At 42.4% G+C, this 26,815-nt stretch overlaps 1 protein-coding gene across 1 annotated transcript; it reads right to left on the bottom strand.

Annotated features, from left to right (window-relative positions):
- Nucleotides 1-561: 561 nt before the first annotated feature.
- Nucleotides 562-25,275, bottom strand: LOC128426422 (myosin phosphatase Rho-interacting protein). The gene is made up of 5 exons (XM_053413281.1): nucleotides 24,465-25,275; nucleotides 21,138-21,215; nucleotides 19,708-19,773; nucleotides 2,439-2,590; nucleotides 562-1,020 (listed from the first exon to the last, which is right to left on the bottom strand). The coding sequence occupies exons 1-5, from the start codon at nucleotides 24,582-24,584 to the stop codon at nucleotides 834-836; spliced, it is 603 nt and encodes a 200-aa protein (XP_053269256.1). The 5' UTR covers nucleotides 24,585-25,275; the 3' UTR covers nucleotides 562-833.
- Nucleotides 25,276-26,815: the final 1,540 nt, after the last annotated feature.

Raw genomic sequence — 26,815 nt, 5'->3', positions numbered from 1 at the left:
AATGTGTCTACTCCAGTTGACATGAAGTATTGGCCCATCCATCACAAAGCATTTTGAGCTGCTGCCTGCCCCTGAACTTACAAACTCACGGGGCACATATAGGTGACATCAAGGGAAATCTGATATATTTCAGTTTTTAGAGGTAGTGGGTCGGGTTGGGAGAAAAAAGTATTCTTCCCACGCCCTAAATTACTGCCATGAACCCTAAAATACCATTAAAAGGCCTGGAAGGTGTAACAGCAGCTGACACTGAAACAAGGCGATCCAATCAAATGTTACCACTGTAATAGTTTTGCTTCGGTATACCAATGAAGCCTGTAATTAATTTAGACAAGCATGAGGCATGTAGTACATTCATCTATCAAGACAAAAACATCCTGTGACTCGAGAATAGAAATATGAATTACATAATCTGTTGAGCATGTCTCTAGCAGAGAAACAATATGTCATCTCTGAGGGGTAAACAGCTGGTGCAGTTTGACTGGAATGAAAAGCCTGCACACAGCATACTTCCATGACACAAGTCGTCCTTGAATATACGGTATGTATATCCTTTTTCTTTGTTGCTGGCAGCAGCCCATTTGTCACATGTGGATCATTTACAGCCGTATCATGAACGGTGTTGATAGGGCCTCAATGTGTGACCATTACATCATCACAGGAGCCTAAAAATGGCCCCTTTATATGTTATAGGTTAAACAAATAGATTACTTTAATACTGAGCGAAATTCGTTTCAGAACCGTGATATAATATAATCAATCTGTATTATCACTGAATTTGTCGGACCAACCTCTCCTTGTTATCTGCAGTTTGTCACTTTACTCTTAACAACTCATTTTGCCCTACACCTGGATTTAGTTGCTTCTTTTTGCTTTGTTAGGGTTGACCAATACAAAAAAAAGTTCACCATGGATAGTGTGAAGCGATGTGTTACCTGGTGAGTCGGGGGATCGACCTTTCGTTTCTTCTTCTGGTTCTGCTTGTTGGTCCTGGGGTACACAGTCAGAGCCTCCTGCCACCTACGAATAGTGAGTCAGTCAAAATGTTGTTCTCGGAAACAGTAAATGCAGACTGTACAAACCACGCTTCCACTGTAGATCAATATATGAGCAGGCAAAAGTTCTCATCAGCAAAAAATAAACAATTACAGTATAATTGCCATGACAAGCATGTGCATGATGTAAAACTATTAGTACAATAAACAAAAAACATTTAAGTGATTTGTTGAAATTGGACTAAAGTGCACACTCCAACTCTGATAAGGAGTAAAATACTTCTGAGTAAAATGATAACATAAATTCACATCTATTATGAACTTTTCATATCAGAAAACAAACACAGAACCCAATGTGTCAGTGAAAAGCTCAAATCTGCAGATTTTTATGGTCCTACCGAAAAATCTATTCAAAGGTTCCCAAATCTCCTGATGACTGAAATAAACATGGATATTGCTGAATAAATTTAGACTTCATTATATACTTAAGACTGAAGGGTGCAGAGTTTTAGTCTACAAAGAACTAACTATAATTAGGATTTGTTGACAAAATATAAATCAAACTCCCACATATTATAAAGTAAATAATAGATTTAACACATATGTTAATGTGACCTTGTCAAATAAAGAAAGTCCTAGCTCTTCAATGGTTACAATAATCAAGTCGGTGATGGTTGAACAGAACACTCATGTGTTATCAAATATTTCTACTCCAAACTCTTTCTAAAGAGACACACACTTGAATCTATAACTGAACTGAGTGCCCACACAGCACAGTTTTCACTTTGTAGAATCAGGGGCTTAATCAAACCAGTAAAACAGGCAAATTAATATATTTATTTTTAAAAACATCCTTGTTGTCTGTTAATGACAACCTCGCAGTGACAAATATGATTGTGTAATGGCCCAGAACCAACACATTGGGGGAGAGATGACAGGTGAGTGGGAGGTGTACAGTGAGCAGTTAGCATAACGGAGAGGGGGGTGCAGTGCGTCACAGCTCCCTAAGAATAGCAATAATATTACGTATGTTACATCCAGGGATGGAGACTGGTGCTGAATCACCCTTTACATGTGCAGCAGAGGAGGAGAAGGTACAGGGGGGAACCGTATTATTGAGGCTTGCAGGTTGGGTTTTGTGATCTGTGTGCAGGCATATGATTGTGAACGCAGTTCAAGAATGTGCACTGTCACTGCAGAGTGGCTTGCCACTCTCTGGAGAGCAGAGCTCAGAGGAGACAGCAGGGGGCAGAGCGGTTTTGGCTGCAGCAGCAGTTGCACACAACTTCTCTCCCTCCCAAGTCTCTGTCATCCCTATCCACTCAGCTAAACAGAGGGAGCAACACAAAACATACTGCACATCTGAAGCCACAATTAAACCATGTATGTCAAGATATCATTGTCCTACGTGAACAGATCCCATTCCTGGTTGTAACGTCTTACCCGTTGATGATTTCTTTACATTCCGCACGTATGAAGTGCTCTTTGTCAGAGGTCAGGATGCACAGCGAGTTCTTCTGGCCCGTCCTCGCCTCGCCATTGATGACGTCACTGCACTGGTTCATATTGATTGTACCCTGGGGTAGAGTGCTGGGCTGGGGGACACAACACAGACACGTGGAGAAAGTGTTAAAGCGGGGAAAGTGAGCAGACGTGCCCACTTATCCCTCCAGATGGACTTCCTGTCTTCTCACACAATCCACCCCAGCATCAATTTCCATGCCAAGCTTGGCACACCACACGCTGATATAACAGGCTGGGAACAGGCAAATGTTCTTGTTAGAGCTCACTGTGACATTTGGTTTCTTCAGATGCATATTGCAGCATTTATAAGAGAATAATTACCTAATTGAATCATCTTTTTGCTTCAGTAGCTCTATTTGTAAGGGAAAACGTCCCTCTAGTAATAATTAGGGTGATTTTAGGACAGTGGAACTGGGTGGTTGCTCACGATACGGGTGGGCTCAGTAAGTCGACGGTCGACACTAAATCCAGACTAAAGGATAATCAACACTATAATGATGATGTGTTTTTTGTAGCTAGGAAGAAATTTAGAAAGTGAAAAATGTGGACTCTACCCTTGCATTTAGTTTAGGCTAGTTTTCCATCAGAGTCTAGTATATTTCAAACCATATAAACTAGACTGGTTCATTTCCACATTGATGATTAAATCTAGCCTGTGTGCATCATAGCGCTGGTTGTAAATACCATGTTGTCCGTTGTACCACGAGAAAGAACCTGAAAGGACCTGAGAGCAAGCGTGTCTGCTCTGTCTATAAACCGTCCAAGTTCATGGGTTCACCGTGCGGTTTTAAGTTTAATCTGTCTGATTCCTGGCTGTGAGGTGTAAGATCAACGACACACAATGAAATGAATGCCACCTGTCAGCCATAAAAAACATTACCGCAGGACTTCCACAATAATACTACTTTGTGCATAGTGATAACGTTTATAGTCGCAGGTTTATGTAAGCACACAGGGGCTTTGTGTGTGTGCACGGCTTATTTACAATGACAATGTAGCTCCATCAGAACCTCTTGTGCTAGTTTTTGTAAGATTATGTTTTTTGACTGCATCAATCAGTATCGCACAAGGTAGAAACGTGCACAAAGGTAAGCATAATAAATATTACAAGCTCTGAAACTTTTGCTTGGTCTGACCTCCAAAGGACTTAACCTGAACAATTCAAAAAACCTCGATAACCTCATGTTGACTGAAGGACTTGAATGTGTTCAGGTAAATGAGTAGCGAGCAACCGAGCACGCTGGGCATGGGAAGCTGTTAGAACAGACCTTCTCTGCACTAAACATACAGGCGGAATTATAGACACCAAAAAACCATAGTGATTCCAAGCTATAAGTACCAGTTAGCCACAGATGATAAATTACAGCTCTCGAATGAATCGGAATATATTAGGAGATAGAGCTTGAAACAAAATTAAAAGGTTTCACTTTCAACTTAGCCTGGAACCAAATAAACCTAACTCAAGGATCCAATTTGTACAAATGTAACTATAGCCTGTCAGTAACACGGCAATTTAAGCCTCTAATGTGGACAGAGAAGTCAATAGTTAACAGGCTGTGGTTATCCCACCCCGAGGGCAGATGAGAGGCCTTGTTTACTTGGTCACTGTTAAATGTCACGTTCATTCTCAGCTCGGTTGCCACTGTGTATATTGTAAAAGGGTGGCAGTGTCAGAATTTGGCACAGCAAATTGGATAGTAGGTTTGATCCAAGTACACTATGAGTCAGAGAAATAATTAGAGACTTGAACATCGAGACAGCGTGGTATGACCTTTACAACTTCACTTGTACTCTGGTAAAGCATAAGTGCCACAGACGCTATGACTCGGTCGGCCATTATGTTTTGGTTCAACTTCTTATGCCGGGGGCTTAAAAATGGTCCATCACCAAAGGGCTCTCGACATGGAGGTGAGAGGCCAGGGCAACAGCCGGGCTTGACAGAAAGACAGCCCAATAAGACGTTGGGACAGCTGGGCGAGGGCCCGGGCCTGTTTCAGACTGGACTGAGAGACTGGCATCGGCTTAACCTGAGAACCCTGTCACTATCAGACATGGAGAAATGACGGTGGTTTGTTGAGAGAAGAAAGATTAAGTCTCAGGATGGATGTCAAGGGGGACAGAAGTGCAACAGAAAAAAGGGAGGGAGGTGGAAGGGGGGGGCTATGACTTTTGGACTGCACGGCGAACTGTCTGTGTAAACAGATCAGGAGTACACCACACGTGTCCTTGAGCTGGAGTCAGAAGAGGATAAACGGCAAAATATTTCAAATTCTGGGAACATTTGTACAAGCAGCTTAAGCCCCCGGTTTCATAATCACGGCATCGGATTCTCCGGGATGCAGAAAATAAATCGGACACTGACAACAGCTCTGATTAAAAATCTATTTTCATAACGCTGTTCACCCCTGAGAGAGATTTGAGTGCTTATGTGAAGTGGGTGATGGCTGTGTGGTAGCAGAGTATATGTTTTACTCTGGAGCTGCACGGGACTCCTGTCACACGTGTGTACCGTCCCTGCCTCGGCACTGTCAGCTGAGCACCCATACAAGCCCCTGATTTGGGCCAGCCACTGCAGCTCAAACCCCCAGACCCAGGCCCCCTGAACCCACACCTCTCTGCCACCTAGCCTAGACCCAGTCCCCTCTCCCTGGGCCACCACCCTCCACAATGGGCCCTTTGTGAAGCAGCACCAGTTCACACAATGTGGGATTGTCAGCCACCACAGTCCACCGAGCCACTCCTCCCCTGAACCCTCAACAAGGAAATGACCGAGAGACAAGAAGCACAAACAAGTGTCCTTTTGTGATCAGAGCATGGAAATTATGAAGCCAGCATAAACTTATTGTTGTCTCTGAAGTTGTTCAGACAATAGTATGAATAACGTCTCGATGGGAGTCATTGAACATTGAGTCTCAAGGGGAGACGGGACAAATCAGACAGAGATTTGGTTTCTCTGCACCAGTCAGTGCAGTGGTGGGGGGGGATTTCATATCAGCAGCAATATTTATTTAGCTGTATTTGTGAAAATATGAAAGCAGCAGATACGACTCATAAGCAAGTTTAGCTGAAAATATACTCCTAACAAGAATACTATGCTGCAGTGGAAAACATTAACTTCAAATATTGTTGAACGCTGCATTAAGTGCATATTTGGGTATTTATTGATTGATTAAGATTGATCTGCTGTACTATTTTGTTGAATTGCATTGATTTAAAACGTTAAGAAAAGCGTTCATACCACTAGATCTATGCTTAAATGCTTTCTTACACAATTCTTCTGTAGACTTTGCAATCTGCAAAAGCAATGAAGGAGGCTGTTTGCACTTTATCAACAAGAAAACAAGAACTGCTCAAGCTAATGAAGACCATTCACAAAATAGTGCTTGAATGCTCTTAAAATGAATGCTTCTTTTCAAGTTCCACATTGAATAACTATGTATGGACACCCCACTTAACTGGTGATCTCTGTCCAAATGTTGTGTAGCATTACCAAAGTGTTCATTAGGAAGCAGTTCTCTGTTTAGAAAACGGTAATTATTAAGCTCCATGCATGTATGCCTTTGCAACCTTGGCTTTCTTTACTCTTGGATTCTGCAGATTAACAAAACATCCCATTCTCCCTCATGACACAGCAGGAGAAATATTTGCTTCTTTTGGAAGCTGGCTGATGCTCTAGATTTTTATTTTTGGTCGTGAAGCAAATTCTCTCCCTCTGCCATCAACATTTTTGGGGGTTTGATGAACTTATTTCTAGTCATGGAAAGCAAAAGTGCAGCTAAAGGGACTTTAAGAAGAGCATGAGGGAATGAAATGGCATTTAACAATGGGATTGAGTGAAATATTGCAACATCTTTTTCAATACATCCAATCGCTCATTGGTTTTCTGTCAGTATGAGGAAACGCCTGGTTAGATAAGAGCACCTGTACGTCAATCAGAAACATCTGGTTTTTGGTATTAGGTGCCGGTTTGTCTGCCAACTTGTGTGGTGACAAATTCAAATGCCACTGCTTCACTCGTTAACTGACACAACTTTTCTTGAGGCATGTAACAGCAAGATTCTCAAGCACCAACTTTCCAAGCTCCTCACCCTGCATCCAGGTCATTAAAGACACCGAAGCCAAAGGAAAGCTGATGAAGTGGCATCGCTTCATCCTGACTCATGGATATGGCCTAGGATCAGGTCTTTTCAGGGTCCAACATCCTCTGCTCATTCCTGATAACAGCAATTATGCAATAAATCTTTCCTTAGCAACTTAGGACAACAGAGGTAAACACGCATTTTTGATACTGGTGAGCATGCCGACAGCCAGCTGCGGGGAAATATCCTCAGGTGCCAGACGGATGGAGTCACCTGTAGTCTTGCTACATAGGGATATCAACTACAGTCTGGTCTTTCCGTCCTAAGTCCACCATAATCATACAAACACCGATATATATAGCAATCAGTCCAGAAACTAGAGTTGACAGATTGGCCATGGACAAGATTACAATCATCAACACCCAAGAGTCCTCACGCTCCTTTAATCTTACCCTAGTATCAAGACATTTTTTAAGCCAGTACAATCAGACATGATATTTACCTTAGCCTCAGCTGTAATTCCTTCCTTAAGCCCTGCCTGTACTTAAGACAAACATATAGCTCTATAAAAAAATCAAGCTACACCATAAAGTGGATATCTGACATCACTCTTGCAAGGCCGAGTGCAGTCCTTCAGGCATTTTCAAATACACCTCACCCCACTGGTATGTATTCAAGACTTTCAAATGAATACAACAGCAAAGGCCTCAGATCTACACCAACCCTGGTTACACAGCAACAACACTACAGTGAATGCAAACTGCAGGGTTAGCATATTAACACAACAGTGTTAAAATAATGACTAAAATCTTCACACCACACATTTCACATTTGTAGCGGGTATTTCAGAGAGAACTGTGGGTGGTAGCAGTAGTGCTATTCTCATGGAGAATGGAGAGAGCGTGTGGGTGGTTTAATGCTGTGTCAGGAGGCCAGCATTGACAACTGCAGAGGAGGAGGAGGAGGAGGAGGAAGAAGAGGGAGAGTTGGAGGATGAAGACGATTTTTTTCTTTTTCTCTGCTAGGATGACAGAATTCTTTTAAACAGGGGGCGAGGATTGATCAGTGAACTGTACCGGAACAACAAAAACCAGATCTTTGGCTGTTACAGGGTACAGTAATGAAGTACATGTGTGTGGGCACCAATTTAAATCGCCTGTCTACGGTGTTTTATATATTTTTTTACAACATACAAGCATTGCAATTACATTCCCCAAGGAAGCTGTGTTTTCAACCTTGTTCCTTAGATTGTTTATTGGTTTGTTTGTAGGCAAGATTACGCAAAATCTACAGCATGGATTACTACAAAACATGGAAGGACACAGTATTGGGCAGGAAAGAACCCATCAAATTTTGGTGTGGATCTGAATCTATGACGGATGCACTTTTTCAATTTCTTTAACATTGTGAGAGAAGGTGTTTTTCCAACATTTTCCTTCATCTCTTAAAGAACAAGTCATGGATTTTGTTGACAAAAAAGAGGCATCTTTACGGGATGATTGTGTGCAATTTGGTGCTGATCCAAAAAATTTAAATTAAAGAATCCGGATCTGGTGAATTTAAAAGTTGTTTCATATGGGAATGTTGGGCCTTGGCAGAAGTATGCATTCCTCTGACATTCATTGTTGACAATAGTGTTAAAGTCATGTCTGTAATAACAATGACATCATAATGAATTGCAGGAAAAGAACGGCAGGGTATGAGAAATCTGTCAGTTTACATCTGAGTGGTGACGGAGTCGATGTGCCGGCTGCAGAAACAGGTGCTGCACTCGAGTTGTGTCATGTTGCGCTGGCTGTTCAGGCTCAGACTGTCTGAGCAGAGTTATTGTGAATGTGTGTGTGTGTGTGTGTGTGTGTGTGTGTGTGTGTGTGTGTGTGTTTGTGTTTGTGTGTGGTTTCCCAGGCTGGTAACTTTTGTCCTCTCTTTGCTCCCTCTCTCCCTCCCTCTGATATTCGTCAAAGCGGCTTCTTTCTTCTTCTTGCGCGCTTGTCAATGCCTTGTAATATAGACCACTCTCATTTCAGTGTTTAAACTTTAAACTTCTTTCTTCCACTTGTTATTTCTTCACCATTTCCCATCTCTGTTGAATGGATGTTTTGTCTACTTGCTGTGCTTATCAGTTCCTTTCCAGACCGAACGGACAGTGATAACTGATCACTGTGAGTTTATTTGTTGTTATCTCCTGCTTAAGCATCACTGAAATGAAATGATATGAGAAACATCAGAGAATTAAGACAAGTGTACGGGCTGAGGTGACAAACTATATATGAAAGCAGTTATTTTACATGCTTCTGTCAGGGAAATATACCTCAGAAGCTGGAAGGAATGACTTATTCAAATCTCTCGGTGGCTCAATGCACAAAAGCATGTCAAAGAGATGCCACAATTAGTTACTAACTAAAGCACAGCTATTAACACCAACACAAGTTATTTTAATGCAATGGCTACTCTTGCAAGGGCCAATAGTGATTGCAGCTTGGTGCTGTGAAAGCTGGAATGGTTTTAATTAGCAACAACACTAATAATACGAGTATTGTTCACCTTAATGTTCTCTTCAAAATAGTGCCAGTCACTCACTTGTAGAGCAGTAAATCCTAGAGTTGCAGCTCTACAATTAGCTTTCAGTCTCAACTACAAAAAGAATAAGAGTAGTTCTAAAATAACAAGGTTGCCTGGCACAGCAGCATTTGGATCACTGCAGTGTCCCATACAGTGCACTGACAAAGCACATTGAAAAGTAGGCCAAGGTCAATCTGCACCCAGTATATGCTGTGCTGTGGCTATCGTAAAGTTCTGGCTGTCAGTTAAAACTATTCCAAAAAGCTCATGAAATTACAATTTAGAAGGAGTTATTCTCTGCAACTCTGTCTACAATTTGTGAGGAAATTATGTAAGGACTGCAGTAAGGTTTCAAATACGTCTCTGAGAGACTGCAAATCTGCCAAAGCCTCGCTAAGTCAATGCAAATTAGCCCATCAGGAAGAAGGGAAGGGAAAAAAAGGGAGGATAGGAAAAAAAAGTTCTTTGGGGAAAACAGCTAATATCTCAATGCAGGAGCTGGCGGTTTTTCCACAGGACTGAAGAGCTGCTTCCTACAGTAAATGCCCAGCTATTCAAAAGAGCCAACACCAGCGCAGTACTTCTAGCCAAAATTAAACCTGATTCCTTCTCATCCCGAGGATATGTTTCATGATCTTATCATTCCACAAAGAAAACCATGCATTCGAGAATGCATCACATAAGCGCAAACAATGACTATTCAACTATAACACGGTTTATAAATTACAAACTTAAGAGTTAAATGAGAAAATGTACTAACAAACAAGACTACGGATATGAAAAATGTTAATTCAAGGGTTAGTTCTATACATCGGTCACTATTCTCCGACCATATTAATGAAACTGAAAGTGTAATTCATGTGTCCATTCACGTGCACTTGGCGTGTGTTGCTATTGTAAAAACAGGATGCAGATTGTCTACTCTGCAGTCGGTTGCTTAGTAACAGAAAATACTACAAACGAGAAACGGCAACAGTAAAAAGAGTACGACGGGACCCATGTTGAGGTGGAACATATACTAAACGTGTTGTATGCACCACTGAAAGTCGAGGCATGACTGATAAGGACCAATCAGGTAGTGAATGTGGGTGACCGCTTCCATATTACAACACAGCCGCAGAGTTTTCAAACTAAGAAGGGGCCGGCAGCGTTTTTCAAATTTCTCCATTATAGGCACTTGAAAACTCCGGAGTAGTGTGGACTGCAGTTGTAAAAGTTGAGAGAGTGATGCTTTTTAAAACTAAAACATGCCAGTGTGGATGTAGCCACAGTACTTATTTAGTGCTCAAAAAGGTCCAAAGTGTGATGTCCATAAAAAAAGCAGAATACAATCTATCAGATGTAACTGAAAGGGCTAACAGTATGAACTCTGGATCAATAACCTAGACGTGGTTAAGTTTTATCTGAATATAATATGTTCACACGTGTAGGAACACAGCAATTCATCATTCATTTATTGGTTAATTTCAGAAGGTCTGTTGTTTATTTAGTAGAGGGGGCATTTTTGCCGCTTTCTCATTTAAGCCCGAGAGAAAGCATGGAGGAGAGCAGCACTAAGCCGATTAGGTGCTGAGGCTGGAAGTGGGCCAGTCCATGGTGGCTGGAAATGGAAAGTTTGGGCTAGGTCCTGGTTAAGCTGGAGTGGGTTATTAAAGAGCAAGTGGTTCACCTACCAACAATTAGCAACAAGCCAACATACTCGAGTTGTAGGTAGTGTGGATTTTACCAGCAAGACTTAACCATGAAATAAAACCCAAAGCTGTAAAATTTTCAAATGTATTTAAATGTTTTGTAAGTATGTCATGAAATGTATGTCTTACCCTTGCTAGTCACCAGACACAACTTTAAGGCTGCACTTTCTAACTCTCACTTAGAATATCTTGGCTGCAGAATCCTGACCACAACAGATGGTTGGATTGGCAGGTCGCCAGGCTGAGGTGAAGGGTTAAAGGTCATCCTATACACCTGCACCTGTTGCAGCTCTGAAAGACAGTTGACTGCAGCTGTGGCTACCACAGGCCATGGCAGCGGCTTAATAGACACCCGCTCTCAGGCCAGGTTACAACTCGATTTAATCTAAATGAGACGTCTAACTACAGAGATCTGACTAATCAATGCTGACATCCATCCCCTCAACTTTAAAGTTTCTAGTTTAGTTTACCGGTTTTCTGTGTTTAAAAGAATTGTACAGCCAAATGCAATTTTAAATGGAAAATAGTTCCTCCTTTTATACAGTTGTGTGAAAATGACAGTAAATCATAATAACTGCAATTTCACATTCCTGCTGTCTCAGTGCCCCAAACCACACACCGTGCTCTGCATATGCAGACACCTACCCACCTACCCCACTGTTTTATTAGCGGCCCTGTCTCGGTGCTGGCTAACCCCTCGCCCTGATGCTTTAAATGAAACCTTTTGTCAGTGTCCTGTTTTAGTGTTTAGAACAAACTGAGCGAGCAGTCCATCAGGCCATGTTTGGCTTTATAGGCAAGGGAGGGTTTGGGGGAGAGAAGTTACACAATACTGCTGGCTGCTCTCTCCAACACAAATGATTTATTGGCCAGAGAGAGCTGGAATGAAAGACAGAGATGCGAGAGAGTGGCAGAGTGAGAGAAAGTGAGGCGGTAGAAGGAAGGAAGGGTGAATCGGATTGAGTAATGGGAAAGTGAGGACCGTGGAAGTGAGAGTGGACACTGGGTAAGCCAGAGCCTCCTGGAGCCAGCCTTTCTCTGCACGGTGAATGGCTGGAAATCATTAAAAAGAACGAAAAATTAAGGAGGGCACAAAGAGAAGGATGGTTAAAAGACATCCTTAAAAAGGAGCCTTTTAGAGACTTCTCACCATGGTGCAACAGTAGACAGCCATCAAGAATTTTGCTCAACTCCACCTGGCAATCATATTCACCGAGAGAAATTTGAAAGCGAGCACAAGTTCGCAACTAACTGGAATCCCGCTGATACTTTTCAAGCAACCATTATGCCTTAATGCTGCTGAGAGACCTAGTGCCCGGTGTTAAATGATCCTGTCCACAGTCTCACGCAGCAGTGAGCACAAATATAACAACAGAGTAGAAGGCTGAACCAGAGACTTTAGACCAGAGAAACTCCAAGCACATAAAAGAAAAGTGTGGAATTCCAAATATGGCAATTGTATGGCATGTATCCTAACCCTCCCAGCAATAAGCCAATTGGCTGTTTTATAGAAGCCAAACGGCAACACATTTTAAACCAATAGAGCTGTTGCACTGACACAAGTGAACAGTTGAGGTTTGTGACAGTTTAAACTGATGTGGTATAAGTTAAGTTAAGGTAGGATAAGGTAAGGTATTCTTTATTGTCCCAGAGGGAAACTTGTCTATGGTTCCAAGCCACTGCATCACATACAGTACAATGGAGCACCTACATATAACAACAGCCTAAATACATAATCAAACAAAAAAGCTTTTGTTTGGAAACCTGATGGAAGATGGGCTGAATGAGTTGAAATCAGATTAAAAAGCATTATAGCGATTCAGTCCACAATTTGCATCCTGAACATTATTAACCAAACCAACCTCCATAAACAACTTCTCTTCAAACCCCTAGAGGGGCAGCTTAGATTCTTTATCTGTGTGTGAGTGCGCACACTGGGGGACAATACAGTTTTACTTACTGTAATTAGATTTTAAGTGCCATTTGAGAGACATTATTTTTAGACTCATTAAGCTTTTTGGCTGTTGAACACACACTCACACAATAAATTGCAAATAGGGGGTGGGCGAGAGGTCAGCCAGAAAAACTGGAAAAAAAAGTCTCCCTGTCCTTCACATTTGATCTGTAAGAGTTTCAAACAGGGACAAAACCACAAGCTGAGATTCAAATCAGCTGGAATCACGTTTTGGGGAAATTCTGTGTGTACGATAAATAAAGTGACAGTTTTAACATATTTTTTAAGCTCAGGAGCATAATGTTTAGAAAGGATTCTTGGTCCTGACAGACTGTTATTCTTCCTTAAGGAATTGAAGCATTCCAACAGTGAGTAAGTGGAGAATAGATAAGATCTTAGCCACATCCGGAAAGGTGAAGTGATTAAAGCCAAGGCAAAAGGGAGACCAAAGATTAGACAACACTGGAAATATCTAGTAAACACGTCTTCCATAAGGTCTTTGATTGTATACAGCTTAATTATAGTCGCATCTTAATGGTTAACTCATTGTTCCTCAGCAGCACTCATATGAAAACAAACAAGCATATTGGGTCAATTGGAGGAGAGCAAAGGTTCCTTATCAGCTATAAGTGTGATAAGTGTGAGCTGTTGGATATGAGCCACTGCCCACACAGGGACATATGATCACTTCTCATAATTCCAAATTACTTTCTGATCTTATTTTCAAGAAACTTTAGCAAAGATCACGGTCTCATGTGTCAGGTCAATCAACCTTCAGGGGATCAAACTAAAAATATGACTTGGTTAGAGAAGACACGACCTTACCAAGTACCTTTGACATATAGAAAACTAAATATAGTCCTGTCTTGAGTTACAAGGCTACAAGTGATAATCCAATATGTTTTCTGATGATGCGAGAGAGACACTTCTACATCAAAGTGTCTGTTGTCCTGATAATTCTCCATTTCCAGGAAGGGGTGGGCGTGGTGCTGTATTTTTAGGAAAGTGTGCTCTCGTAAAACAACCTTTTGACAAATCTTGTGCTCTTGAGCATGGCTCATACCACAGAGGATGGTCTATAACAATCTAAAGAAAGACATTTTTGCAGAATCATTAACCCTGCGCAAAGAAGTCCTGCATCACTGCCAGAATCGTTTACAGTGTCCTGGGAAGAATGGACAGTAGGGATGTCTCAGTGTGGAAATGTTACCGCAGGGTGATAAACACATGACAACACTGGTGTTACCTATTACAGTGGACAGTTAATGAGAAAAGATGTGTCAGCTCAACATCTGTAAAGCGTTTACTTTGATCTTTAATGCTGGATCTGGCTGCCGGCAATGGCGTACTTGAAGGTGTATGTACATATTAGAAGTGTTACCTCCAGATGTTCCCGGCACCTTCATCAGACAAAGTGTGCAAAATGTTGCCTAATGCTTTGACACCAAATCCTCAGCTTTGTCAGTTAGCTCTCCTCTCATCACCTGATCTGCTCTGTCACCCTGATGTGACACCTTCCCACTGGAAAGTGACCATTTTTTATTTGATGAACAAGGGCTCTCACTGATAAATGATGATGGAGATGAAACCAAAAAGCAAGCGGTAGCAAGTGTTGCTTACACTGTGGCTCACCGAAGTTACACTCCTCCAGCCAACAGCAGAGACGACCATGACAAGAGCTACAGTTAGGAATTTGGAACTGGGATAAAAACTGAAAATCTACAAGTGTTTTCCATTTCTGTGCACAAAAAAACAAAATGAGGGAATATTCTTCATAAATACATAACTGGCCCGACAGCCTTGGGATGTGGGGTTGCCATTGGTTTGAGTGGCACACAGTGTTGCAGACCCTGATGATTACAAGCTGTATGAATGGCTGTTCCCATGGTTTTGTGGCTTTGTGCAATAGGAACAGTGACCCCACTGTAATCCTTGGCTGTTTACATTCCAGCAGATCAGTTCCTACTGGAACCATGGGGAAGGAAGGGCAGGGGTTAAAGAAGACTCTCACGCACCATATCTCTACTACACCAACACACGCCTCACCCAAGACCAACACTAAGTAAACAATCTACAATGACACAATATGGAAGGCTTACACCATCTTATCAACCTGAGAAGGGAGCAGCATCTAATTTGAGCCGTTTAAGACATGAACTCCAGAGAATGTCCAGGAAGTTGGGTTTGGCCAATTTTCGGAGATGGTCTTTTACATGTCAAGAATGCAGCAGGACATTGTCCAGGTTTGATGTGTTCAGAAAAACAGGAAAATGTCCATGTGAAAATGTTAAGGTAACAAGTGGCGTTTGCATAAAGACTGCTGGAGAAAGCATAGTCTTCTTGTTTATAGCACATCGACATTGGTGTTGGCCCATATCACCAAATCAGAGTCATTGTCATTCTACGTCGGGATCTTTGTCCGCGTCTTCTACGTGTTTGGCACTGCATTTTTATCTCACAATTTTTGTATCCTTCCTTTCAGTTGCATGCTACAAACATCATCAACACAACTACTCGCTTGCTGTGAACTCCTGCCTTGTTCTCACATGGGCACACATGGAGCTAACTTAACACCAAAACTTAACCAACTAATAAATCATGTTTTACAAATTCCCTACCATTCACTTGCAAACCTATGTTGTGTGATTTGCAAATACAAATTTCAGGAAGTTTGTCTGCAGTTCATTGCATGTCTGAATGCAGATTAATTATCCACTCATCTTCCTCTATATCATGTTCTCTGCTTCCCTATTCACCGTTCAATCCTGCATCTAGTAATATAACACTAACTCATATGCATTTACTTCTCTCTCCACTCATGATTTGACATTGGTGAAAGATTGGGGGTCCCTTATAAGTAACCTCATTTGATGGGGTGGGGTGGTCGGTCTCCACTTGCATGCAGAGGGCCTGGAGGCAACAACACAGCTCAGAGGCCTTGTCCACTCATGCATCCCCTGGAAAGCCCTTCTCATTCCCAAACCAAACACAAGACAAAAGCTCCTCAAAACTGGCTGGAAATAGCCCTTAATTTCATGTTTCACCGGGGTAGAATAGGGAGAGGGTTTATGCGTGTTTCAGCCTGTCAAAAGGTCTCAAAAGTCTGAGGGCAAACACAGGGCTGAGGTGGTATATGCTCACATCTGAGAGATTGCGGAGAGGCAGCAGAATAGCGGGCCTTGGGTTTGAGGAATGCACAAATGTGTAGCAAATGAAAGGACGATTGACCAAACTTAGTTCTTGGATAGTGCTTCGGGGCAGTGGTCCACTATTTGAATTCCAGTAAACACAGGAAAATATTTCCGCTAAGATAAAAATGAGAATGACTTCAACAGCTGAAATGTCATGAGAACACAATGTTCTTGTTGGACTAACAGTGGAGTGAGATGAGAGGAGTGAACTTCAGCCAATACAGTGTAAAAGCAAATGCAAGTCGACTGTCTCTGAATGGGTCTTTTGTTTTCTGCAACTCAATAGGTAGCCTCGTTTTTATCTGCAGGTATACTGTGCTGGGTCAGTCTGAACTCAAAGACATTAACAGAGCAGCATGAGAACACAAAGTGCAAAGTCTGCTCCGAGCACCAGCAAAGGCCTGGAAATGAAATGAGGAAACATTTGCAACAATAATAAAGAAAATGTAAAAAAGCTTATCTAAGTATTAAAACAAGTTAGGCTTTGCTTCAGTGCAGGCTCAGAGAACACAGAGACTGAGACACAGTAAAGAAGAAAAAATAATCAGCCGAGATCAGATAATGAGCGGATGAAAGGTGTGTTAGTGTGTGTGTGTGTGTGTGTGCGCGCGTATGTGTGTCAGCAAGAAGAGTTTACAATTAGGTCAAAGTATTGTCAGTAGGCGCTAGGTGTTGCGTGGGACATTTAGGACCTCAGAGCGAAGCGGTTATTAGAGTGTGGGTGTGATTATTTTAACTCGCACTGATGTCATCTAAGTGCATTGTGGAGCTGGATAGTTCTTTACACCCACAGGCCCAGCCACAAAGTGATAATGGATTTTGAGAGGGTATGTGTGTTTCTCACATCACTTAAACAATTTACACAGCACAGTATGGTTTGACTTATTGTTCATGTTCGTTTTTCTTTATCTCTAAATCCTTTCCAAGTCCAGTATCAACAAAGGACTGCTAAACCTGAACCCAGTTAAAAACTAAGGGTTCTCTTTGCAACACCTGTTCTTGACAAGGCCTCAACGTTCAAGCACCCTCGGCCCCAGGTGCATTCACTCTCTCCCTCACGCACACACACACACACACACACACACACTCAAACAGAAACATGTGCAGCTCAGCACAAACTGAAACTCTGTCCAACCCAGCCTTGCACATTTGTTTGGATGCTGTGTCTGATGTTTTGTATTTTTCCAGCTACCGTAGAAAGGCGGTCCGCTCGCCATATGACTGAGCTTATTGACAACCTCTGCCCAAAACACTTGTGTACTGCTTCCAGAGGGTTCTGTCCTGTGTCCCTAAAGTCGGAGCAGAGACAGCCAGAGCTCTCCAGAAAACAGAGAAAAACTCTGTTCCATGCTACACAAGCCACGGTCAACTGTTGCTGAACAAAGGGACAAAACACGTTGCCTTGGCAACATTCCCCTGAAATAACCGTGCTGGGTGTCTCTAGGAAAATCTCGCTTGTACATTCAGCAAATTCTGGAGACTGAACTGACAGTGGATTTTGTGATTGAGTTTATCTTAAAGGATACTGTGCTGAAATTCAGTGAACTTGCTTAGATTCATTAAAACTTTAGGCATGTGCCAAGAACGACTCACTAAAGCTGTACTAACACATTAGCCTTGCATGGCCGAACATGCTCTATTCTGGCCAATATTTTCAGCTATTCACCATCTCTATCCTTCCATTCAGTGACAGAACACATTTGCTCTTCATCTTGTTCTCACTGCAGCTAGGCTCTCTTTATTTTGCCACTTGTCCCTTGCTTGATGGCATTGGTGTGTCGTGTTGGGTGTTCACCGTAGGTGGGCAACCCCAAATCAATTGCTCAGAGAACTGTGATCTCTCCCTGGCTTTTTCTAACCCATTCGATTCCCCCAGAGCTATGCCACATCCTGCAGGTTGGGACCACAGCCCATCTGGGTTTGGTTAGAGCCAAGATACAAGAGCCATAAAACTCGGCCGAGAGGAAAACAGAGGGGCGCCTCCTCATCTACAGCCCTAACTAGTGTTCTTCGATGGTAGCTCTGTGTGGTCAGGCACAATGTTACAGTAGCGAAAGCGGGCAGTTTTTAGGGTTGACCTGATGTCACTCACAATAAGGCTTTAAACTGGACCTAATATCAGTCTCTTTCATGTATTGAATGTTGATTCGGGCCATTTGAAACTTTCTGAAACGTGAAATTGAACGGTCCATTTTAAATGTAATATGCATACGATTAAGGGAAGCAGCCCAATATTTGTGCCCGATATGTATGTAAATTAGCCACTTTGTGCAGCTTTTTGTTCAACACAAATCACTTTATTCTAATTTGGATTGTGAAACAAGTGAAGGTCTATATTTAGTGTCACTTGATATTTCCAGCTCTAGACCCTTCTACCCCCCTCTCCTTTTGATCCTCCATTCAGAAGGGAGATGAAAAGATGAAGAGTGGCATCCAGAGAGAGCGTTGAGTTGAAGGAGGACATCCGCCTCTTTCCTTTGTCTCTTCCTGTAAACACATCATCCATCGTTCTCATGTCATCCTCCAGCAGCGCCTCACGAATACCATTTATTGGCTCCAGTTTGAAGATGACATTAAAGACAGTTCAGTATTTACTTCCATATGTTGTGGATAAAATGCCAGGATAAGAAAGATCTCTACTGCTCTTGGATGCAAAAGTAGCCCAGCTAATTAACAAGTGCCAGATTTCTATTGAGTGAATGCAATTACAGTCAAGGGCATAGAAAAAAATCGACACAGCAACCCAGCCTCTGCTGCTTCTGTTGCATAGAGTGCCTCTTCTCTCACAACACACCTCACGTCACAATCGGAATCAGGCTCAGAAAAATAACTTTTAATGATCCCTGCAGGGTACATTTTTATTTGGAAAGCAGCAAAGGGGTCAAAGAAGCGTCGGAGCCAGTGTTGTTTCAACTACTGGTGCTTTCACCTCATTTCAAAGCACATCCCACGCTTAGGAAAAATAGCTGTCAAACACTGCTTTAGGTCAATCAATAGTGTGCCCACGTGGTGCACTGCATATAGAACTGAAAAGCTATACGTTTGTGAACAAGTGACCTACAAAAAAAAAAAATTGTAAATATATTTGTTACCTGCACCGATTAAGATCACTAAAGATTTTAATCTCCCTGCGTTTGAGAGGATTTTCCAGTTTTTCTCCCTCAGAACAGGAAGTTGCCACGGGGCTTTTGCACAATGTGTTAGCCACTTAAACAAACACACACAGCTCGGCACATGACTTTTAGTATCAACACCAAGTGGTGTCACTTCATTCCTTTTGACACCGCAGTGCTAGTTGGCTTAGTGTTCAACACATTCACTAAACACTGTTGAATGCAAGAAAGCACGGGTGTTAACGGTGTGGTGACTGCATGGTCAACTGGCAGGGAGCCCGTAACTCTCTCCATGAAGGTCTCAGATTAAAACCCTAGGAACAAAATAACTGTACTTACAGTAAAACTATTGACCGACAGGTCTTTAGAGATTAAAAAGGCAACTTCCTCGTTTCTAAACGATAAAGAAACTTTCACTGAGCTCAAATCATTTTATAGAGGTAGTTTTATAGCATAGGATTTGATTTGCTCTAATAGACCACAGCAACAGCTATTATTTGATATCAGACCGTTATTTAAACATCTGGTTACACATCCAGGTTTATTGTGTTTAGAAACATCAAAGCAAACAAAATAAAACAACGAAGCCTCGACTCACCATTTCGTCCAGAGCATAGCGAAGTAAGCCATGCTCGTAGAGGATGAAGAACCTCCTTTGCCATTTCTGTAAAAAAAAAGTAAAGAAACAAGAGAAATTCTTCAATTAATGACATGGTCACTAAAGTGTGGATGCCTCGGACAAACATTTTGAAATTACAGTCAAGTTCGGACCAGGTTTGGTCGCATCAGCTGGGCTGCATGCTTGACTTTTGACAATGCCCACATGACGATAGTTACCCATCGAAATATTTTCCCAATTCACTCTTTATGGAAGTATTTTATGGAAAAAAAGATGGGCCCTGCTGACTGAAGAAGATTCAACTTATATTTCTTGAACTACAAGGTCAGATCTTACATAGAGGGGAGTCATTCTATCTTTGTTAACAGCATACAGGGATCTTTTCCATCATTGGCTCCATCAGCTCTCTGCGGCCCCCCCTCTATTCTTAATGCACCATTTTGTCTCAGTATTAAATTACCTGAGCTCCAATTCCAACAGAGCCCAATCCATGAAATATTGAGAAGTGCTTTTAACCTAAAAGGCACTGGAAGCTCTCAGTGCTGATAACGCTCAGAAGGGATGTTAAAACCAGAATGTAGTCATATTAAACAAAAAATCAATGAAATCATTCAACACTCAGGTCTGTACAAGCAACCTGTCACACTACAGTGATCCTAAAACATGACTCATCCTAACGCATCAGCACTTTTTCTCTGTCATTTGTTTGTCGGTCAGTCAGAACCTGACCAACATTGCACACCTCAGCACTACGTACAGGCCAGCAATTATACCCCCACAGTGAAAGGCTGGTGGTAAGAATAGGCAGAGCACATGAGTGATGATGTCAAAGCAGCAGCAGACTGTTGACAGTAGTTGAGCTGAAGGATCCAGAGGTGCTTTTTTTTTTTAACCCCATATGGAATCCATCAGTGCTGCTGTGAGAACTGGGACTTTTCCCCTTCTCCTCCCCCACATTCTCCCTACTCCTCTTCGGGATGCACCACCACAGTATAATCCTGGAGCTGATAAAAGAAGTTGTGCGACCGAGCATGGCTCCCGTTACATGATGCTAGGGGAGTAGGATTCATGAAACAAAGTCAATATAAGACTTATTATTGTCTGAAAAAGGGGCGTATTTAGAGCCACAGGAAACTGCTGAGTCCGCCAAATAGCTACAGAAGCTGCAACACAGACTTCCTGTTTGTCAGATGAATTAAACTTCATCTTTCTCATTTGTGTTTAACACAAAATTATCTTACGGACCACGAGTCAACAAAACTGTTCCCCTTTTATGGTTATACGACATTGTATTCATTCATTTCGTCAACCAAATGTTCCTACATTAGAAGGAAGCCAAAAACAATGCTCACTTGTGATTGTAATTAATTATGAGCCCAGCAAAGGTAAACACTTGTGAAACCACTTACTCGAGATCTGTGTAAGGGATTGTCAAAGTTTGTTCCCTCAGGTGCCAGCAGCAGCCATCCTCCATATATGGGTTTGGCCTGTTGAGGGGAAAACACAATTAGAGTGTTGAAAGCAAATTCATAAACAGAGACATGGACATACCGTCTTACATTTCAAATCATGCACATATTTTATCCTTGTAGATACAAGCTAGTCCCAAAGTTTAAACTACTAATTCTGGCCAAATATCTACCAGCAGTGAACTACCACACACGCATTTTTGTTCGACTGCAGGGAGGTGTGTGTTAGTCACTAGCTGCTTCAAGTTTGACTGCAGGCTACATTCTCCAGCTGGCTGTATTCCAAAGCACCATGCTGCCCTGGAAAAAAAAAAGGAAAGGCTAACACACATGATTTTTCCCTCTGATCCTCTAAGTGGGTGGAGGGGGCAGCAAGAGGCAGAATTTAGCAGGGAAAACAGTGGATGAGAAACAGGAGAGAAAAGTGGCCCAGAGCCCGAGAGCTTTTGTGGTTACAGATTTGCAATTCAAACTTGTCCCGAGAAATACAAGTTGGCCTGACAGTAGTTCTTAAATAGTTCTGGTGCATACTTGAACCATAGCCACACTAGTAGTCAGCAATTGTTTGCAGGGCTAGAAAAAATAAAAACCACCCTGCATTACCACAGTGCGGTTGTGTGTAAAGCGGGCACACATTTTAGAAAGCGTTTACACTCATTTCTTACCTGCACCCAAACAGCTTAACAAATTAAGTCCCTTACGTAATTCACCACCACACTTCACCAATTCCGTGCACAGTAGCCTACAAATTAAGTCAAGCATTTACAGCCGTCTGGCACCTCCGCATTCCTCTATTGGTGGTTTTGATTACAGTCATAACTTCATCCCATGTAAAGCCAAGTATAATCCACCATAAAATCCTCTTTCACTTTGATTGCAAGAGGTACAGTGCATTTCTCAGCCGACTGACTCCGTAAACAAAATGACATAACAGGAATTTTCAATCGTAAGTCCCAGCTTTGACCTTGAACAGTTAAGAGTTGGAGCAGATGTGCAAGAGAAACAACGTTCAGTCAATGTTGGACATTTGAAAACAGTGAAAAGTGAAGGCGCACGTGAACAGCACTTTAAAGATGAGATATTTGATAATGGGAGGTTTCTAGAAAGCTCGAGGGAATAAAAAGTTGATACTGGGACACTAGCTGCTTCCATTCCATAGTAGCATTAGTCTATAACCCAAGGAGAAACACTGAGACTCAGCAGAGTTTTCAGCAAGGTCCCATCTCTCCTCACATGACCTGACAGGAGTCCTAATGGGGGGGGTCTCTTAAGCGAGAGAAATAGATGAGGTGAATGTAGGTCATTTTTTACCCTTGGATTACTCTGTGGTTAAAACAGGGTAATTTGTGCGTGTTCATGTGTCTTCTCATCTGTGTGTTCATTTCGCAATGGCCCCGAACCTCTTATTCCCTCCCATGATGAGTGTAATACTGCCCCGATTGAGTGGTGAGTTGGTGGGGAGGGCGGACAACAGTTCTGGCTCAGAATAGTCACAGAGCTTCGGTATCTTCTCGTAGCAGGACTTTAAAACAATGAGCGACACAATCTGCATGCCGTCAGTCGTCAGACCCTGACAGCAAAATGATAACCTTCCACTAAGTGCAGTCAACACAGGAGAAGCATGATCACCAGTGGGTCAGAAATTCCAGTCAGAAGGACAAAAACCCTCAAGACTATTTCCATCCTCACACGGAAGCCACAGATCATGGCGGAGTACATTACAGGAGAACGCGGAGCCATGTCCTGACCCTGCTATGTTGAAGATATCACCAGCTGGAGAGGTGTCGGTCAGATAAACTGTCTGGACACAGAAGACACCTAGCCTGTCCTGTCAAACAGCTTAGCAGAAGGACTGATCATGATACAGGCTGACATTCTTTATCAGTGCCACTATTCACAACCGGCCAATATCAACAGCACAGATCAGCCCCACACTGTAAGTTAATAAAACATGTGCAAACAGACATAACTCAGGCCAATGGAGAAAAACATCATCAACTTGGCAACACATCTGCGGCCAATAGAAAACCTGCTGCAAATACGCCAAACATGACCAAACTCTCCCAACAGAAGTGTCTCCAGGGGACACTATAAACATGGCCGAGACACGCTTGTTGTTGCCATGGTTTATGACTCGTGAAGTTACCAGTCGAAGTTGGCTATCACTGTGTTGTTTGAAAATCCTTATTTTAACATTGTATGTTTGCATGATTCTGAAGTTTTTTGCAGATTTATCACCCACCTCACACAAATAAATTATCCCACCAATTGAAGTAATCTGATGGAATACACTAAATTAATTGAGAAACAGGCGGATATCATGTTAGCTAGCTATATAACTAACGTTGTCTTTTTCAGATCAACAACGCCAAGGGGAGGACAAATCCCCTTGATCTAAAAAGGACAAAGTTAGCATGCTATCTTACCAGCTACCATGACTTCAGTGAGTTTCTCAATTAGTTAAGTGTATTTAATATATCACTTGCAACCATGCTCATCACGATTTGTGGGTCCCCTGGAAACACTTCTGTCGTGTCGCAAGTATTTGGTTGTGTTGTGGGATTTGGACGGGCTGAGGGTATTTGGTCTCGTTGACAGTATTTGGTTTTGTTGGAAGAAATTGCTATGGTTGGGAGTATTTGCTAGGGTTGACAGTATTTGATAGTGTCGGGAGTATTTGCAGCACATTTTTGGAGATCCTCTGGTAGACCTTTTGTATATCTTTCTTCTTAAGATACATCTCTCTATAAAAAGCTTTCATCGCATTATGACTGACTTTTATTATCTGTATCCTTACTATTACTTTTAACTCTGTTTGTGACTGTCATACTGTTTTTTGTAAAGCACTTTGTTAATTGTATTGAATAGTGCTTTACAATAAGAGTTAATACTAATATTATTACTAGTGCCGGGAAGAATGGGATAAAAAAACAAAAAACAGAAGCATTATCGCAAGTTTTGACATGACAGGAAGATTTGGAATGCTTTCACAGGAATAACGTTAACCCAAATAACATCTAGTGACAGCAGGGTCCTGTGCTGCAGGGCATGGGGCTGGGTGGAGGCCTATATCTGCATGAATTAAGGTCAATAAGCCCCCTTGAGCTGGAAACTAATTATGTCCAATTAACCCAACCTTTGCATTTCGCGGTCTGTTGACATGACTAACCCCTTTGAAACGTGCACGTCAAACTGAAACTCACACACACAACAATAAACAGACAAGCCCACAAGTATGTGTGAGACATTTTAATATATAAAAATCACCTGATTGAAGTCCTCATCGTTGAGCAGATGGGATTCTCTGGGCTTGAAGCAGTTCTGGCATTTGCTCTTGTTGAATATGTTGGCTTGAAATTTCCGGCAGGGATTGTCTTTGAGTGACATGATTGATTTGTACAAATTAAAAATTCATAAATAAGATAACAAAACAAAACAAAAATCCAATAAGTCTGGATCCGGATGAGCCGCGGATGGAGAAATGTGAAGCAGAGAAAATGTCAAAGTAGTGCGCGGTTCACCTGTACCCGGCGACCTGAGAAGGTGACTGACCTCCGGGTTAAGTGATATCTATGTCGGTCATGGCTGGAGCTGACCTGCGAACTTTTTTCTCCTAGCACACGGGCTTCAGGAGCACAAGTTGTCGGCCAAAGTTGAGGACAGATGTGCGCGGGCGGTGCTTCTCCTTCACCCACGACCTCCGGCGGGGTGGCGGCGGCGTCTCACAGGTGACATACCGGGCCTGGAGCTCGCTGCGAGGGTCCCGGGTGCCTCCATCGAGCGGACTGGCTCAAACCGAGGGAGGGAGGGAGAGTCCACCTCGGCCCCCTCCTCCTCCTCCTCCTCCTCCGCCGCCTCCTCTCTCTGTATGTATGTTTCTATCTAACAAGTGATACCGCGCGCATTGCCATCAAAACCTACTTCCCGCGTCTAACGTCTCCCGTCAAGGCCGAACCCCGTTGTCCAACTTCAGCGACTCCATGACGCGGTTGTCCCCCCGGTGGTTCCGCAGCCCCTCTGCCCGGAATGGTTCGCAGTCTGCGGTCGGTGTGTTTTCGTCAAGACCGTCGCTCGGCTCCGAGCTGAGTGGTGGTGGTGGGGGGGCGGTGAACGACAGCCACCCGCGGCCAATCAGGTGCAGCAACGCGCCCACCAACCGAGCCCTGTCGTCCAATCAGAACGCCTGGAAAAAGACCCAGCACTTTCGCCCAGGCTAGGTGGGCTTTAAAGAGCCCATGACAACAAATACTAACTTCCATGTTTTCAATAACAGGCCGAGCTCACGTAGATCATCACTGGTGTTTTTTTTTTTTTGTGGTGTGTCCAAAATCCACAAGAGCATAAGAAAACAGAAAGTTAACTATATGTCAGAAAACTTCATCCCCCCCCCCCCCCTTCCCTCGTTCCAATATTTTACATTTAGAAACTGGTTGTGTAACATTCAAAACTGTCCGGGAAGATTTGTAAGCACGACTGATGAACAACAATACATGTGACTTGACTGTGTGAAATGATCTAGGTCCCCACAACATGAGGAACATTGAGGCCACACAAAAAGAAAAAGAAAGAAAGGAAGAGAGAAAGATTTGTTGAAAATCAGCTTTTGGAAATAAATATATACAAATGACAAATAATAGAGTATTGCGTTTTCTAGTCGCACTAAAGGTCACACATAGTAGTGTTTGAGTTGCACAACATAGTGTGTGTAATAGTTAATAGTTTGTAATGCACTTTGCTCAGGTATATGATTGAAAAATTGTATATAATGTTTTGATTCTGCCTAATTTGAGAAGGTATCTCTCTCTCTCTCTCTCTCTCTCTCTCTCTCTCTCTCTCTCTCTCTCTCTTTCTCTCTCTTTCTCTCTCTCCTGACACACACGCACGCATGCACGCACGCACACAGGTTTGCACAGCTATCATTCGGTCCATTCATTGTATATAGCATAACCAAAGCCTTATCCTTAACCTTAAGCATTATCTGTTCATACCTAATCCTAACCCTAACCTAACCCCAATTCACATCTGACCTTTAACCCTAACCAGGACCTGTACCATTAGGAGCTGTACCATTAGGAGCAGTCCCCATTAGATCGACTTGTTCTGACAAGGTCAGAACCAGCTGACAAGAACACAAAAATGAGTACACACACGCTTTGTCCACTTTGGTGTGTGAACCTGCATAAGTCCTGTACAACACAAAACATTCCTGTATAAATTAATATTAATGTGACAAACAAATGGCAATAATCTATATACACATAATAGTAACATAATAGGAAACCGTGTAACACCATTTCTTTTAAGAACAACAACTGGGTGAATAAAATAAATAACCCTGCTTCTCATACATTTCATGATGATTTAATATGCTTACATAATCCATTCTCTCTTGTTAGTGGGGCTGATATAACAATGCAAAGTAGGGGATCATGGTGTAGGCTATTTATACCACTTTCAGTACTGCTGGTACTGCTGCAGCTGCTGCATCAAAGTTAAAGAAAAAAGACATCTCAAAGATACTGCTCAAATAGCAGCTTAAGCAAAGTCTGGCAGGTGTTAATTTAAACACGGAGTGATCCTAGTGCTGTGCTGTGGTTCCAGAGCACCACCTGTTGGTT

The sequence above is a fragment of the Pleuronectes platessa genome, chromosome 21, assembly GCF_947347685.1.
Source record: "Pleuronectes platessa chromosome 21, fPlePla1.1, whole genome shotgun sequence".
Lineage (NCBI taxonomy): Eukaryota > Metazoa > Chordata > Actinopteri > Pleuronectiformes > Pleuronectidae > Pleuronectes > Pleuronectes platessa.
The sequence above is the reverse complement of the archived record's forward strand: the minus strand, read 5'-3'. Positions and strand labels throughout refer to the sequence as shown.

Bases quoted from the DNA above. Each gene is read 5' to 3' on its own strand.
- LOC128426422 (XM_053413281.1), bottom strand. From the start codon at position 24,584: ATGTCACTCAAAGACAATCCCTGCCGGAAATTTCAAGCCAACATATTC. The intron at 2,591-19,707 runs GTGAGTCGAGGC...TGTGTCCCCCAG, and splicing joins GCTATGCTCTGGACGAAATG to CCCAGCACTCTACCCCAGGG. The intron at 1,021-2,438 runs GTAAGACGTTAC...CACTATTCGTAG, and splicing joins TGTAAAGAAATCATCAACGG to GTGGCAGGAGGCTCTGACTG.